The 18,326-nt window shown below is 38.8% G+C and overlaps 1 protein-coding gene across 1 annotated transcript; it reads left to right on the top strand.

Moving 5' to 3' along the window:
• Positions 1-7,404: 7,404 nt before the first annotated feature.
• On the top strand, positions 7,405-16,864 carry Smp_003970 (putative elongation factor-1 beta,delta). Its single transcript, XM_018793078.1, has 7 exons — positions 7,405-7,556; positions 7,589-7,654; positions 10,100-10,151; positions 14,724-14,857; positions 14,890-14,956; positions 16,303-16,496; positions 16,721-16,864. The coding sequence occupies exons 1-7, from the start codon at positions 7,437-7,439 to the stop codon at positions 16,805-16,807; spliced, it is 720 nt and encodes a 239-aa protein (XP_018647626.1). The 5' UTR covers positions 7,405-7,436; the 3' UTR covers positions 16,808-16,864.
• Positions 16,865-18,326: the final 1,462 nt, after the last annotated feature.

Raw genomic sequence — 18,326 nt, 5'->3', positions numbered from 1 at the left:
CTACTATGGTAAACAAATATCCTACACTATACCCTTCCTAATGCCTATACTCTGATTCGTAACCTACACTTTACTATATAGTCAATAAAAACATTGCATCGAAGCCTTACTCACAGTCCATAATTTGTAACTGTCTGATAAGCTTGTAACATGGTACTTATAGAAATAGTGTTTCCCAACAGGATGTGAAACACAGAGCATTGTGTGAGGTATGGTATGTATCCAAAAAATAAGCGTAAATGAGCCTAACATCACAAAAGGAGGGAGGGTGGAGTTACTGACCAGCAAGCACTGATGGTGTGGGCGATGATTTCAATCCACCCGTGTTTGTGGGGCAGAACATTTTGTTTGTATCAGGCTATTTATGGATGAGAACAAGTCAATAGATCTGTGATATTGAGATTGTTCTCCTACACTCACCATTCAGACTCATGTTTCTAATTTTTGTGCTGGATTAACTATTTTACTAAGACAACCTTTAACATGCTAACTCGGACTTTTACATGAAAACTGTGTGGCAGACATCGGATGATGAAAAAAAACAGACTGTTAAGGATATGGTTGCTATTTTACTTAACACTCTACTCTCTATATGCACTCTCTGTTCTTCCTCATTCCAACCTTGACCTCCCTCCTTCATTGGAACCTACTCCACCTTGATAAATATCACAACTCATTGTTCGTTATTACTGCATTCTCTCCTCTGGAGCCCCTAATCACAGTTCACTCTTGCAACATGAGCTAGTATCAATTTAATCTAATAATTTATCATACCTCCATCTGTTCCACCAATAAATGTTAAGCATTGGTTATCGTTCATATCCAAATGCCTTGCTGCTCCTCGGTTTCTCTCTCTTTTTTTTCTTCAGAATCTTGCTCTGAGGGTGAAGCTATGTAACTTCTGACATCTGGAACAAGCTTGACGAACGCACTTTCCCAAGGTTATAGTTCGAACCAGGCGCTCCACAAGCCTACTTTATAAAAACTATAAACTTAAAAAGCTGCATTACATAAATATTTAGCACGACCGAATCCCTAATGCACTTTTTGTCGAGATTGGATCTGGTATGTAACGTGGACGCCATGCCCCTTTGGAAACTATTCTTATGAAAACACATTATATCTGAACGAATGAACTGCTATCAACTTTTATAGATTATAATTACTAAACAAGCTTGCTTGGGATGCATACTGTGAACCAGTATATGTTGTAAATTGTAGATCATGCCTGTAAAAATGGCGTGTACCTGCTATTGCAGAAATATATTATTATTATTATCTAAACTGACAATCAAAGAAACCAGTTGGAGATGGCGAGTCAACCAAATCAATTTAACCAAGCGTGACTCGATATTTTTACTCAGACAAAAATAAGTTACAGACACGAAACGAATAAGGAGAGTAATTAACACACATGCGCTCATATAAAAATAATCACGATTTATAAGTGAATAAGTAACAAATGTAGAATCCATTTTGAACATTTCGTGTGTGAAAATCCCTTCATGCATACATCCATAGCTTCTTCTTAATGTTCTCGTTGTTTGTACATTATTGTTAGCATTTTTGACGCCATTTTGTATTATGGTGTTTCATTTCGTGATAGTTTTCTCAGTTTCTTCTGTTGCTTTCACTGGGTTTCTATATTCTTCCTGGACTGTATATAATTTGCTTTAATTGATATTATTCTGGCGGCTGCCATATTGAGTGTTCGCTCTTTGATTGGGCTGTTTGATTTTGACTGGGATCGTGCAATTTGGTTGTAAATTGGAGCACCTTCCCAGAATTTGAAACACGTTGTGTTATAGAACAGCCGCCCAAACTGAATTTTTCGTGATCTACCCAGAAAGGATAGAATAACAGTTACTTTTTGGTGTGCTTGATTGATTATTTTGGGATCAATTGTTGGTTGAATAACTGTGTGGTAATATTTGTTTAGAACCGTTATTACCCCAATCATCTTGTTTTGATTTCGACTGGGGTCTGCGAGTTTCTTTACTTTTATTTGCCAGTTATTCAGCTATCCGAACCTAGTTGGAACTAGGTTTGGATCTTACAATAAGGTCAAGAGGCGGCTTGAGAACAATCAATAGATTGGTCTGTCAAGAAACTGAAATAACCCATGTGTGCTCGACATAGTATCAGACATTAGAGGCTGACGCTCCATCTAACAACCAGAGCAGCAATCAACATAAGTACGTGGGATGTCCGGAAAATGTGTGAGACTGGGAAGACTGATCAAATAAATACGGAAATGAGGAAATACAATTTGGTGATGTCGGAGTCATTAAAAACCACTGGACCCAAGCTAGAAAAGAAAAGGATAGATTCGGGAAAGATGCTGCTGTAATCTAGATACGAAAAAACCAGAACGACCAGAGGTTTACAAATTTATGTGCATTCAAAAAAACGGTTATAGGTGACCCCATATTCTCCCAAAAACGCATACACAAAGCTATATGGGTCTCTCCGGACCACACTACAGAGAGTCAGACCTATAATATTTATGTCACCGAATATCTCAGAAGGTCGATGGAAGACGTGATTAATCGGAATCCTGAAGGAAAGCGAAAAAGAGGAAGGTCGAAGAACACACTACGTTGAGAATTGGAAGCAAGCATCAAAAAAATAAATAGCAACAGAAACGAACTTGAAAGGATTGTCCAGGCCAAAGTTCCACGGAGGATGCTCCTCCATGAGGGATAACAGGCGTATGTTTTAAGTCATAAAGTGTACGGAGCAAATCAGTCAGATTTCCGCGTATTCTAATCGGGTAAACTGAAAGAAGGCAGAAAGAAGTCGTACGTGCCAATCGAGGTCAGGATACCTAGTGGGAAAAACAGGTAAATAGAATGACATTAGTACTTCTAGAGAAGAGTGAGTTTGACATCAGTGGAATCCCTTAAGTTGAATGCATGACAGACTCATATTTCGAACTCTTAAATCAAGAATAACAGAAAGTTATACAGTGATTTTACTTCATCGAATGATGTGTTATACAACAAAAAAGCATTAAAAACCAAAATATTTCGCTTACTGTTCACTCACTCACTTTAGTTGGATCATGATACCATGCTCCATCAATGAAGTACTTATATTGATGAGTACCAGGTTTACAATCAATAATTACATAAACTCCTGAGTTTCTAGGAAAAGATAATACAATAAGAATAAAGGATAAAATAACAGAAGTAAATCTAGTTATATATAGTCAGTCAGTCATACACAACAAAGAACCAGCCGAACATACACATCGGTTTAAGTTGTCACACCATCATAATATAGAGGTGCAATTATCAAGAAAAATAAATGTACCAGTTCTCGTCGTTGTCAATCTCGTTCTCTCTCTCTCTCTCTCTCTATATATATATATATATATATATACAAAAACTTCACGAAACAAAATAATTCAGTAACTTACACCGACTGGTAATAATAATAATAATAATAATAATAGTAATAATATGCGTTTTCAGGGACTAAGCAACAACATGAAGTTTTAACTTTTAAAAGTTGTATGACTGTTTGACTCAAATTGAAATTCTGGTTTTCATTTGTTATTAACTGGTTACACACTTTTTAGGAACTTTAAACAATGAAGCAGAACTTAATTTCATGCATAATAATAAGTACATTATTGAAATTATGAACTGATCAGTGTCTCACCACCACTAAAAACCTGGAAGTATTGGACGGGCGGCTCGCCCCGTTGCCTCGGTAGTGTGCACTCACGATTCCGCACACGGGAATCGGACCCAGGACCTTCAGTCTCGGGCGTTCATTTGAGACATTTATCAGACATGAGAAAAATAATGACGTTAGTGAACTCAACTAAATGAAACATAAAGCTATCGTATTAGGTCAGGTCTAAATATATTTAAATTATTACATATATTAAATGTTTAAAGTTTATCATGAAAATTTTGCATCCAGTTCAGTTCATTACTCATTCAAGAACAAATAATTAAATGTTCAAAAATTTTAATAATTTTGTTATGTCCCGATAATAGTGAATGGGAACTTTGGGATCCATTTATGAACCAATTCTATGCATATATTTCTTATCATATAATTGCTAAGTAACTTAACTATTCATATTCATGTTCCTCTTATGATGAGCTTTATTTTGACTTATGAACTATTGTCGTAAGATTTACCATTCTTGAATTATGCTCTGTCTATTATTTACTATCTCCCTCATTCACAGTCACATTTAGCTAAATCTTGTACACATGTTATTTTCTATTTTATGGTACGATGTGGTCAGTTTGATTGGTATATAAACTCAGTATGTTGAAATACAATGATTCATACCGCAGAGGCTGTTCTGAACTTAACTGGTTGGGCTAGGCGTAAAGCAGAACCGACGGGTACTCTAGAATGCTCGTATAGAGGTGCAATTATCAAGAAAAATAAATGTACTAGTTTTCGTCATTGTCAATCTATTTCTATACATCATGTATGTCATTCTAACTCAATCACAAACTTTTTGACCTTGTGGTGACTTACTTTTATGAAAAGAACACGATTGGTAGAACGAAAGTAATTATTATTATAATTAATTGTACCAGTGATTGTTTTACTGTACCTGTTTGTTTAAGTGTATCAAAAAACATTCTTCCGTCGTTTCGTGACCTTGCACAAACTCTCACACGCTTAGTAGACTCGCTCGTAAACTTTGGGACGATCTCGGTATTATTTTGATACCACGAGATTGTCAACAAGCATATCTTACTACAACCTTCATCTACCTTCTGATATTTGGCCTACGGAAGGATCTAACCCCCAAATGCCCTGGTACGGCCGAGAGTGGGGAGAGTCTGCTTTCCCTCTCCAAATGCTCTCACATGGCCACGCGAATATATAGCCTCTGTCAGGGAAGTCCTACTCACTGCCTTCTTGTAGCGGGGGTGTTGTTCACAAAAGTGAGAGGACGAAAAGCGAATGTCTGACGCTTTAACCGAGTTGGTGGATGTGGAGGATCCATCTAGGAGAATTGGAAAACCCTGATTCCAAACCAATAGTGCACATGGGCTGGCTCCAGTACCCTGAGGGAACAAATGGCGTATGTATCCATCGTTGGTCACCGGCTACCATGGGACTGCATCTCCTTACGATGCTCTACTACCTTGTGGATCAGACCCTAATGTCAAAGGCTCCGGGTGTGGCCCCCTAAGAAAACCACCTGCTTCAGTTTGGGCACCAGGGCAGTATCACAGCCCTCACACAAATCGAATGAGATTTGTGCGGGGCATATGTATCTGGTGCTTCCTTGTACCAATATTTATGTGTTTTAATAAATAAATAAATAAACCTAGTAACTAATAGATAGTTTTCATGTAGTAGTGGCCATAGTCAACTGCGGCTGAACGCCTAGTACAACCTTACTCAGAAACAAGTTTTTGTGTATCTATTACATCATATCCGGTCTATTTTTATTAAGTGGAGGACCAAAACCACTGTGAATCGGGAATTACCAGCCGATATCGAAAGTATGCATAACGACTGAAAACTAACGGAAGTGTTTGCCGAGTTCAAAATGCCGGGGATATTTTCGTTGTGCGGTCTATGCTCCTCCACGAGGGACCAGAAGCATCAGTAAGTAGTTTCGAAACCCTCGCTTTGACTATTCAGTGTTTGTATGATTAGGAGTCCGAGGTACAACTTTAGATCATCATAAACGTTTAAAATCTTTAAAATTCACGTTTCAATAGACACGAGTTTTGATTATTTATGATTTCCCAAAATAGAATAGGCAGGATATTCCTTGCCAGCGGCCTTTGTCAGGAAAGAAATAACAGGTTACAATGATCAGGAAAAGAAGTTAATATGTAATTAGTTCTCTAATTCCTCCGTTTTATTGCATAATTTCGTCTTGTTACTTCCCATTTACGGCTGCCTAATCCTCTTATTCTCTGAAACATGGTTTTGTCATACAGAGCTATCTTTATTTACAATTTGACGATAGGTACTTAATCGCGTTGTCATTATTATTCATTTAAACTCATAAACATTGGTACAAACGGGCATCAAATTTATATGCGTCACACTTCGTTATTCGATCTGTTGAGGGCTGGAATACTGCCCCGGACACCCTAGACCCGAAGCAGGTTGTTTTCGTAAGGGGCCTCATCTGGAGCCTTCGACCCTGAGGCCTGATCGACAAGGCAGTGGAGCAACGTTAGGACATACAGCCCCATGTAACTGGTGACCAACAACAGGCTCATACGCCATTCATCCCCTCAGGATCCTGGAGACCATGTACACCACTGGTTGGGAATCAGTGTTTCCAAATTACCGTAGGTAGATCCTCCGTATCTACCAACCTGGTTAAAGCACCGGATATTCGCTTTTTGACCTCTCAATTTCGTAATCAACAGTAATATTGCGAGATGATAGTGAGTAGGACTTCCCTGTCGGTGGCTGTATACGCGTGGATATGTGAGAGCATTTTGAGAGGGAGAGCTGCATTTTTGAAAAATTCAAACCCGTTCCTTAGTCGTCAAAGTAACTTGCTTTCATTTATCCATCTAAACAACTACCACACTGGAAACCATCAAAGACGTATAAATATGGCTAAATACCTGAAACCGTTTGTTCGGATCAAGTCACAACTTAAGAGAATTAGGTTTGTATACCTACTCATCATAAAAATGTTGAATGTAGGTGATGCCTAAATTTGTGGATAACATTTGAGGTGCGCCCTAATGACCTTCGTAATGCTCACTTACTAGGGCTAAAAGAGTGTTATGAAGCAGTTGGAAGAATAAAGTGAAGATACCACCAGTATTGTAGTTTGACAACTATTAACCAGTAACATCTTCTATAATCGAATCGTTCCCCACTCAGTTACAATCAGAAGTCAGAAGGGAAGATGTTGGAAAGATATATTTGATGCGTTATCAATATATCGGGAAGCAGTTGATCTAATCTGGCTAGTAAACGTAGGGGGTGTTTCCCACTCTGAGCTGTGACGTGATCTGGTGCGGATGCATGACCGAACGACTTCAGCTAACCAAGTCCACTTAAAACAATGTGGTCAGCATCCAATGTCGAACACTTAAAAAGCTATTGATTTTGGGAATTATTTACAGCTACAAAAGATTGTGAATTACAGTCTATGGTTGGGGTTCGGTATCAGATTCATGGCTTTCATCGAGAAATGACTTCAGCTAAGATGCCAAAACGCGATTTAGACAAATGAGTGATCGAATTTCTCGTCAAGATCCATGACCTATTATCCTAAATCTGATTGATTCGGCCATAAATTATAGTCTCACCTCGATGTATCATGTAATATGAAAATTATAGCTCTCGTAACATTGATTGTGTATCCAGGTTATCCACTTTCTGGCTGTCGGAATACCATTTAACACAGGGGAATTTTGAATATTGAGTAACCGAGGGTTATTCAGTTTGTTCGTGGCGTGGTCGAGATGGAGGCAGGTCTACTTGTGAGCACACAGACACTCCAATTTCCTGACTATCCGGATATTGAGAAAGCTTATGTATCTCATCTGTCTTCATCCGCTCAATCGAAAGCTCCAGAAACACTGGTATTCTGTACTTTTTTCGTTAACATTTCAAGAAAACGGGGTCTTTGACACAAGAAATTCAGAAAGCTAGAGAGCATATCAAAACATCCTTGGATCGCGTAAGTTTAAAAATAAACTGAACAAAATAAGGTGTTTGCTTACTATTGTTGATTTCAGAGTTATAGATAGTCTTCAGTACCTATGGTTTGTACTCTTAGTTTGCCGGTCTCTAGGTCATTAACATATCTATAAGAAATTAAGATAGAATACTCAACACTCCTGAACCAGTTTGTAGTGTGTCGGACCTTCCGGATTGATAACCAGAAGTTGATGGTTGGCTTGCAGTGGTACTCAGAATGCACCTTTTGTCCCATTTGGGACGCACATGCAGAAAGTGAATGCTTAAATAGAAACATTCAAACAATCGATGCATCTAGGTCTATGCTTGTATTTGTCGTATTACAGACGGGAAGTTTTACGCACTGAAACTAATTTTGGTGGATCATTTACTTCTTGCTAGCCACTTGAAAATTTGGCTCATTAGTCATTCATAAGTATAAAAATCTAATCAGTGAAGTGGGAATTGGGCCATCGCAATAAAGTATCAATTTACTATTCTAATACTCACATAATAAAGTTTGTAGACAACATAAATCTTTTGTATGGCTTAACTGGTCTCTAAACCAACGATTTTTGCAGTATGTGTGCACAGAGACTAGTGTTGACCGAGTAAGTTTTTCCGGTGAGACTATAATATACGGACGACCTCTGGGTGACGCTAAAGCGACCTCGAGAATGTCCACCCTAAGACTAAATGAGCCTTATAAACTAGTTTGAGGAATTAGAGTTATGATGGTCAGGGTTATAATTGAGATTGATGGTTTTCATCACAAACTGACATCAGCTAAAATGCTAAAACTGTTTAACCAAATTGATGGATGAATTTTGCGTCAAAAATCCAAGACCTGTTGTCTAATACCTGGTTGCTTCGAACGTAAATTATAGTCTCGCCGTTTTCTCAACACAATTATTTATTTATTTATTGAAACGTAAATATTGGTACAAGGAAGCACCAGATACATATGCCCCGCACAAATCTCATTCGATTTGTGTGAGGGCTGTGATACTGCCCTGGTGCCCAAACTGAAGCAGGTGGTTTTCTTAGGGGGCCACACCCGGAGCCTTTGACATTAAGGTCTGATCCACAAGGTAGTAGAGCATCGTAAGGAGATGCAGTCCCATGGTAGCCGGTGACCAACGATGGATACATACGCCATTTGTTCCCTCAGGGTACTGGAGCCAGCCCATGTGCACTATTGGTTTGGAATCAGGGTTTTCCAACTCCTCTAGGTGGGCTTGCCGTGTCCACCAACCCGGTTAAAGCCCCGGGTATTTGCTTTTCGTTGTCTCGATTTTGTAAACAATAGTAATGCCACAAGAAGGCAGTGAGTAGGACTTCCCTGACAGAGGCTATATACGCGTGGCTATATGAGAGCATTTGGAGAGGGAGAGCGTACTCTCCACACTTTTCGCCGTACCAGGGCATTTGGGGGCCAACTCAAGTATCACTGATTCTAAAATGAACGTTTATTTCATCCCAAAATTCTTTCAAGCACTTAGATACGTAGCTTTAAATAAATAACTCGACTTTCCAGTTTTCTTCTCAATTCTTGCGGTATCTCAAACAGAATTGTCGAACTGTGTTAACTTGACTTTGTATGTGGTCCATTCTTTTTTCTTATGAGGAGAAACAATGCGTAGCAGACAAAATTCTAGTGGAAATATTTCATTTTACGACATTAAGGGTATTTATACTTTATATATTTAATTGATCATTTTAGCAAGAAAAAAATTCGGCGAAGTGATCTCAAGAATATTCACTTGCTGAGATTTAAAGAGGATCATAAATTAGTTCAAAGAACTAGGGTTTGGATTTTCACCACGAACTGACACCAACCATAATACGTTAATGCTATTTAATCCTATGGGTTTGTGGATTTCGCACCATAGTCCAAGACGTGCCATGTGTGATCTCATTAGTTCGTTCAAAATCTAGTCTCGCCAACGTTTCAAGACGATACTTCGTAATTGACTCAGTCCATCTAACCGACTAATACCCATGAATCACCGATAAATCATTTTTGTTCATTATTGATGAAGTTGTAAACACTCATAGGTCCCTGTGGAGTAGCTTCTCAGCAGCATATCAAAAACAGGAAAACTAGTAGGGGTGGTAATATCATTTCTAGTTCAAAATAATCAAAGGTTAATAGACTAACGAAATGAGTCTTATCACACTGCTCACATATCTGTTGGTTCAGAGGTTTATAACCTTTTGAAGCGTATTGACACTGGCAACATCGTAGTTTGATAAAGTTTGTTGATCCACGATATTGCTCTCTTAATTAAGGCATATTCATTTTCAGTCGCACTGCCGTCAATTGCGGTAGCCGAAATCTGTGTTTTCTGTTGTGCATGTGAATCATGGATGTTTCATAATATTTTTTTCAGTTCGATAAGCTTTTTTAAAATCAAGATTCTGTTTCTGTCTTCTATTTTTTTAGGTTGCTGTATCCCGACCTTTCGACGTTGGACGTCTTGATGAACTTGAAAAACGTAAGTCATCCCGTCCAGTAATGATCTTTTTACACTGACTTTAATAAACCAAGGTTTAATGTTAGTTGACGGCTGTGATTTATTTAAAAAGTTCATCTTTTTGACGACGTAAAAACTGTGTGTTTCAGAATTGTTTGTAGTATGATAATAAGTTGTATCGTAAATGAAATTCATACTCTTAAATTCCCTATTACTCGATGGTAATTGAACAGTAAAAATAGGACTTATTAGGTTTTACTTATTGTAACTTATTTGTTCATTAGCTTGCACCTTGTTCTTTTGACTTCAGTCTCTATCTCGTCTTATTCTACATGAATCGCTAATGTCTTATTAATATTCATCCCCATTCACGAACTCTGCTTGACTATTTGTATAAGTTTTCATACAGATTTATCATTTTGTCCTCACATCTCGTTAGGTGACGTTTTCATATTAGGAATTCTCGGGTACCACTGATTTAATTTTTATTGACTTCAACCCCCAAATGCCCTGGTACGGCCGAGAGTGGGGAGAGTCTACTCTCCCTCTCGAAATGCTCTCACATGGCCAGCGAATATATAGCCTCTGCCAGGGAAGTCCTACTCACTGCCTTCTCGTGGCGGGGGTGTTGTTTACGAAAGTGAGAGGACGAAAAGCGAATGTCCGGCGCTTTAACCGGGTTGGTGGACACGGAGGGTCCACCTAGGGGAGTTGGAAAACCCTGATTCCAAACCAATGGTGCACATGGGCTCCAGTATCCTGATGGAACGAATGGCGGACGAACCTGTCATTGGTCAACGGCTACCATGGGACTGCATCTCCTCACGATGCTCCACTGCCTTGTGGATCAGACCTTTTGGTCAAAGGCTCGGGGTGTGGCCCCCTAAGAAAACCACCTGCTTCGGTTTGGGCACCCGGGCAGTATCACAGCCCACACACACAAATAGTGTGGCGCATATGTACCTGGTGCCCTTTTGTACCAATATATATGTGTTTAAATAAATAAATAATATAAATATTGACTTCAACCACAAGCCTCAATTTTACTTCTACAGTTTAAAGAATTTCAGTGACTTGGTAGATTAATTCGACTTAATTCTTCGATCAATCTGTTTTTCTTAATTTACGCTAGAGCTGGGCTTTGTCGTGCAGTTAGTAAACGATGGCTTGTGGTGCTTAGCACATAACTGAATCACTCATAATGAACTCAATTCACATGAAATAGTTAAATCCCATCATAAGCTATTTTATTTCCGAACATTCAGAGACTCAGATGAGTTGCTGGAAGCTAGTGATAAGATCTTAATTAAGTGAAAAAACACAGTAGATTTCTGAAACTTTACTTCTGAGAACATAGTTATGATCATTTTGAGGAATCAAGTTATGAAAAGAGGTTAAATTTAACAAGTTAGAACTTTGGACATTGGTACACGAACTTTGAATCCCATAATGAAAGATCAATACTAAACAAACAATCACCATTACCTACCTGTCAATCAGTCACAACGTAGAACTTCGTACGTACGTACATCAGTTCGAGTTGCCATACCACATTAACACAGAGATGCAGTTGTCGATTCAAATCCCATAGTGGTAGAAGTGGTAAGAGTATAAACAGTAATTGGGAAGATTAGGGTTTGGATATGTTATTCAAGGAGTATAATCCAGTGAAATAAATTTGGAAAGAAAGAAAGATAGAGACATAACGAATTCAGAAGATTAGAATTCGGGAAAACACAAAGGCTGAATGCACCTTCGCCATTGCAAACGATTTTGAGCCATGTCACTCAAAGTTTCGAACCATAGGTTTCTATCATCTCGCGGATCCCAACCAGGTAGTCTACGCCTACCAACATGGCTCAGTCCACTTGTCAGTGACTTCATGGATTTGTGCCACGTCTTGTTGTGGCCGCCCTAGCTTTCTTCCAACCCACTCCTGCACCATAAAACATCGTACGTCGGGGCAGTCGGTGGTTGGGCATACGTAACACGTGTCCCAGCCATCTCAACTGATGAAGTTTCACTACTTCATCAATCGATTTGCCATCCTCAACTAGTACCAGCTTCCTAACAACTTCATTACTTACTCGGTGGTCCCAGGATATACGAGCAATGCTTCGAAGACACCTATGATCGAATACTAGTAGCCTACGAATATCCTCTACTCTTACCGGCCATGTTTCACCGCCATAAAGTAGGACGGAACGAACTGCTGCACAGTAAACCCATCCTTTGCTTGGTAAACGGATATCTCTCCTACTCCATAAATGACGCAAGTTGGCGAAAGCTAGACGAGCCTTCTGTATCAGTGCCGAGATTTCGTCACACCAGATCACAAGAGCCGATGGGACTTCCAAGATAAGTAAAGCGGTGAACACGCTCAACTACTTCACTCTCTATCATTAGTTCAGGTGCCGATGCATCCCTATCCTGAAGTAACATTTTGCATTTTGAGGGAGAATCGCATCCCAAACATGCCTTTTCCATCTCTCTTGCTTTCGCTACCCACCACTGTTCGCGATCGTGCGTAGGCTTCTTGTCAGCCTGCGCTTAAGCGGACTCCGCTTTTCGTTATGTTCAGAGCAAGATGGGATGTTTTCGAGCATCTATCAGTGCGGTAGATGCTGCTGAGATCCAGTGTTTCTCCCTAACTTTATAGTTTACCGTACTAGCAGATATTACTGCTGTTTCCACACTGCCTCGGGGCTGGCACAACTTACATGGCTGCCTAACTGTTTTTCCAGTTGTTCCTGAAATATATTCTTAGCTTGCCTATCATTAAGTAGAATTCTAAGAGGTTTCCTTGCGGCGTCTTTCCTACGTCCAGTAAGACAGACAGATACGTGCTCGCACTAGTGCATGATCTGAATCTAAGCATTTGCTCCAGAATGAGCGACAGTTTCCTATCGAACCCCTCCATCGGTGGCTGATAACGATGTGATCTAGTTGGGTCCAACGTTGGGACGAATTCGGGGGTCACCATGTCAAAAGATGTTTTTCCTTGTGCTTAAAGTCAGTATTTGCAAGAAACAGGCGGTTATCTGAGCATAGCTGCAACAGATGGTCGCGATTATCTGATCTTTGAGCCATGACACCATAAGATCCACCCAGGTGTCTTTCCCTTTCCCTTAGTTTACCTACTTGAGCATTAAATTCACCAGCCACTATCACTACATCAGAGCGTCTAGTTTTCCGGAGAAGGTCGAAAAGCTTTCTGTGCAACTCATCTTTTACATCATCTGAGCTGCAGTCAGTGAGAGAGTAGGCAGAGACAACGAAGAGGCAACGAGTGTCTATCTTTCCGAGTCCTTACTGTTCCGTTTAGTCAGACAGCGCACAGATGAATGTCTACTGGGATCCAGTCTAAAAGAGCTAGTTCTGCCCTAGGACTCAATGCTATATCTACGCCAGCGAGGCCACGGGAAACAGCATCAGGACTTCCAGATACACGAAGCGTGAATCGAGTGGGTTCTTTATTTTGACATGGTGAAGTCAAATAAATGACGCTACGCGGATCCTGTATGCGCGTAGCACACATCGATGGTGCGAGATTCTAAACTCTTAGCTAACGAATCCTGTTGTCCTATTCGGCACAATGTTCGGACATTGAAAGTTCCTGCATGCAGTTTAGAGTGTGGTTTCAGGAGACCAGGAATACCGTTCCGCGTACTGGAATCGTTTGCCCTAACGGTGCGAGGTGATGAAGGGGCGTGAGAAGGGTTAGTCGTGGAGATGGGAACGTTATTAGGAGGTGTGACCAACTTGATCTCGTGTGCTGTTACGGGTGTGAGGGTTAATATCACTTCCCGGCTACCCACACTGTGGAAGAGTATTTCTTGAGGGACCTGAAAAAAGTCGGAAATAATGCTGGTCTTAACGACCTGGGAGCGTGACCACAGAGCCCAAGGGACAACTGCTTGAGGTCGGTCACACACGGCCTTTTTGTGGGAGGTTTTTGACGTGTTAGCTCTGTTCTTCAAAAGGCCTTATCGCCGGAGACGGAAATCCGTGGGATAAGGCGAGGTGTGCATTTTTAGGGTCGATCTTTTCTAACCCCTTCCTTCCTTGTGAGAAGACAGCATCGCTGCAGATGCTGATTGTCCGGGGGGAACACCTTACTGCTGTCACACCCCTCTGCAGTCAGCAGTACGACTTTGCCCTCAGACCTTGAGTTGCTGCTTTTGGTCTTACCGTTTTCCAATCGACCTATCTGGCATGGTAAAACCTACATGAACATATGTTCCAGCCAATATAGCTCGCTTGGGTCATCACAATAGGCAAGCCCGACCACCACGTCAAGGGAGCAGAAATATATGTAGAAAAATCCTTGTTTCTTTTAAAGTCCATGTTCGGTCTTTGATATGCTTTGGTGGATGCAAATAAATCCACATCCTCCTTAGACACATTGATATTATTACAAAGGGTTTGCGCACTCTGCATTTCTAGAGAATTAATAGTGTCACTTGTTAACCTATTCATCATTATTTTGTTTCTCATAACCACAACCGCCAAGAATTTTCTGTTTCATTTGTAAAGTATCGTTTAATTTCAATGATAATAATAATAATAATAATAATCACACTTTTCATATAGTTGTTACCAGTCTTGTTAGTCGCATATCAGATCTGGAATCACGGATAAGCACTATGAAGTTGAGTAATGATTCTCATGATAAAGTTGGAGAAAAATCTGATGCAGAGCTTGATCTTTTTGCTTCAGACAGCGAGGTATGTAATTAAAATTTAACAATTGCCTTCAGGAGGATAGAGAAGCTGAGCGTATCAGGAGTGAGAGAGAAGCCATGTACCTTGCAAAAAAAGCTCTAAGTAAGTTGTTTCAGCTTTTAAAAACCGCCCACTTAGACACATAAAGCTGGCTAAGTTTTTTCATTCACACTGCTTCTGTAGTTAAGGTGTTAAACTTACTGCCATTTAGTTTGAACTCAGTTCCTTCTAATTCACTTTAAATGTGACTCGAAGTTGGATATACAAATACGTATTTGATATATAATTCGATTGAAAGTTAAAAAAATATCGACACATTATTTATGCAACCATTCATACGCTTACTTTGTCAGCCGTATGAATTCATTCAGTTATGTCGGTTTCTACAATAGGCAATTGTAGTATTGTTGTAACAAGATAAAACGAGGGTATTTATGCTTCTTTGATCATTAGATACTATAGCAGTAATGTAAATATGCCTTATGATCTGTATTTAAACTATTCTAAAAACCTATTTTAATAACGATTCCTATGTGGTTCCAAAGTAGTCGCTTTTTTTTAAAATTCTTTCATATTATGCCGATGTATTTACGTAAAGTGATCTGTATGTGTGTGAAGTCTTACACTGGCTTACCCCTACTAATCTCGACAGAAAATTGGTGATAGCGCGTTTTTTACTGCATTCACTGATTATATTTTGTGATTGCAGTTCAAAAAACTCTAAACCATTCAAGTTAATATCGATTGGATGAGTTAGTGCTGTCGTCTAATCAAATAACTGAGAGTCTACTTTCAATCTAATAAAGTTAGTACAACTTCAAGTAGGTAGATATGAACTTCCCCAAGATATGGTCCAGTCATCCTCGTAAATTTTACATTTCACTAAATAGTCTAAGCTATTTAAGTAGCACTTTTTAGTTGATTACAACAAAATTTTGTTCCATAATATATGTAAAACTTAAGCACATTGCGAAACAATTGTCTACGAACTGTAGATTATTCAACTACAACCCAATACTTTTTCGGGATAGCTATTATACTTTCGTGCTAAGACTCAGAGTTTGCACGTGTTCCATGACGACACAGTACTGCTGTGTGATAGTATAGGGTCTACAACACTTGTACGGTTTATTGTATTTATTACTAATTAGTGTTTTGCATCAAAGCGTTCGTTGTGAACTTATTCATGAAAGTAGAGAAAATTATGAATTTAATTTTTCTCTCATGAAGTAAGATTGTGTGAAATTTTGATTGAATTCAATTGATTACAAAGTATGATCACACTACTACTAATATGCACTGATAATAAAGAAACTTGCCGAGACCTGTAAGATGACTTCTCAATCATTAATCAACTTGTATTTATTTATATTTTTTTCACCGGCATGGAGTTTGTTAATTATTATTTATTAAGTGTTTGTATATACACCAACTTCTATTTTGTTTAGAGCCCGTTGTGGTGGCAAAGTCAAATATCACACTCGAAGTGAAACCATGGGATGATGAAGTAAATATGGAAGAACTTACCTCTATGGTGAAAGGTATTAAAGCAGATGGCCTTTTGTGGGGTGCATCCAAACTAGTGCCTATCGCTTTTGGTATAAAAAAGCTCCAAATCTGCTGTGTCGTTGAAGATGACAAGGTTAGTTTATGCTACAAATCACTGAGACTATTATGTGTAGTAGTGAATAAGCCTTTAACTAATTTGTCCAACATTTAAAATCTCAGTCATTTTACCAGTAATCGTCTTCACTACATGATTTGACACATAAGTCCAGTTTAATTACAAAGTTAAATAACATTAAGTGATAAATCTGATCAAACGTAATATCTATATAATAAATTCCTACTTCTATTTACTTTCAGGTTGGGACTGACTTCCTCGAAGAATCTATAAAAGAGTTTACGGAACATGTCCAATCTGTAGATATTGTATCATTCAACAAGTTGTAATGAAAGACAGGATTTGTAATATATAATGGACCGAATCAGTAAACGTCTGTTTTTCAATCTACTTGTTTTAAAATTGGAATAATTTGTCATTAGTCTTATTCGTAATGTATTGCACAGCGTCCACAACACATACATAAAAACTGTTGTATGCAGTTGAGAAACGATCAATGTCTCTCCTCTCAGCAAACCCAGTATATATAATAGCCCAATAATTAGACAGGTGATGTCTTTTAAACGGAATGACCAGTGTAGCTTTTTGAACGGATGTTTCGTCAGTGCGAGCCTCACTAATATAAATGAGTGGACCTGAACTGAGTTCTTTTTTCTTAAATGTTCAGCTTAGTGTGCAATACAATAACCAAAAGTACTTATCAGCCTAGTTATTCTTAGTAAGCACTCCATTAACTGATTATAATTCGCCTCATAGCAATAACTACTTGTATGAAGATAGGATAGTGAATTTGGGTGGGTTCATTTTCAGCCAATTCAAGATACGTTGCAATACGACTTAACCTTAATAGGGTTTGTTAATATATATAAAGAACAGTACCGAGTAATTACTGATCAAAATGCTCTAAAATTAGACGACAGTGGATTGTTGTAGGATATTTGTAGAATCAGTGAATGAAAAAAACAATCTATGTATATGTTACATCCTCAATGTTCAGTTTACCTAATCACGTTTTTATTCTGTCCTAAAAGCCACAGAATCAGTTTACTGTGAAATCTAGTTTAGTCGATATGAATATAGCATTGTAAAATCTAAAAAAAGGACATATATTCTGTCTATGCGCGTTCATAGTGTTTATCCTAACTAGTAAGCAAATAATCTGTTACAGTGAGATGGTCAGGATCTGTAGCTCAGGTTGATGATTTTAGCAGAGTTTTGTTTTCTGAGCTGGATGGTTTGGTCGTGGAGCTTTCATCTTTCTTCTGAACATCATCAGCACAAACTTCAAGTAGAAGTGAAGCGTTCGAATTTCTCAATGTATGACTTCTAGCTTGTCCTAATTTTGATTCCGCTGATGCATTTGGTCGGTATTTTTTGATGAACTTGAGTGGGTAGTCGTTCTTTTGAAAGATAGTCTTTAGATATTTTATTTCATTTTTCCGCGCTGCAAGTATGTTTCAATGTGTCCTTGCCCTCTTGAATAAAGTTTGTGCGCAGTTAGTTTTTTGGGTTCTTGGGTTGTTGCTACTGTAATTGAGAACTTGATCTGTGTGGGTCGGCTTCCCGTATACTTGAGTCTTCAGTTTTCCGGTGTCGGTTGTATTGATTAATACATCCAAGAATGATAGTTTGTTGTTTGACTCCTGTTTTATTGTGAACTTTATATCATCGAGGACGTTGTTGGTTAGATTGTGTTTTCCAGCTCGTCATAAAAAGAATATCAACTAAACGCATCAGCAGAAACAAAATCAGGCATAGAAAACAACAAATGGATCATCCTACCATATATACAAGAGATGTCAGAAATCACGAGATTGTTGAAGTCCTTTGGAATATGTGTAGCATACA

Source organism: Schistosoma mansoni, chromosome 1, assembly GCF_000237925.1.
Source record: "Schistosoma mansoni strain Puerto Rico chromosome 1, complete genome".
Lineage (NCBI taxonomy): Eukaryota > Metazoa > Platyhelminthes > Trematoda > Strigeidida > Schistosomatidae > Schistosoma > Schistosoma mansoni.
The sequence above is the reverse complement of the archived record's forward strand: the minus strand, read 5'-3'. Positions and strand labels throughout refer to the sequence as shown.

Coding starts and splice junctions, on each gene's coding strand:
- Smp_003970 (XM_018793078.1), top strand. CDS start 7,437: ATGGAGGCAGGTCTACTTGTGAGCACACAGACACTCCAATTTCCTGAC. Junction 10,152..14,723: donor TCTTGATGAACTTGAAAAAC/GTAAGTCATCCC, acceptor CTTTTCATATAG/TTGTTACCAGTCTTGTTAGT. Junction 14,858..14,889: donor TTTTTGCTTCAGACAGCGAG/GTATGTAATTAA, acceptor AATTGCCTTCAG/GAGGATAGAGAAGCTGAGCG.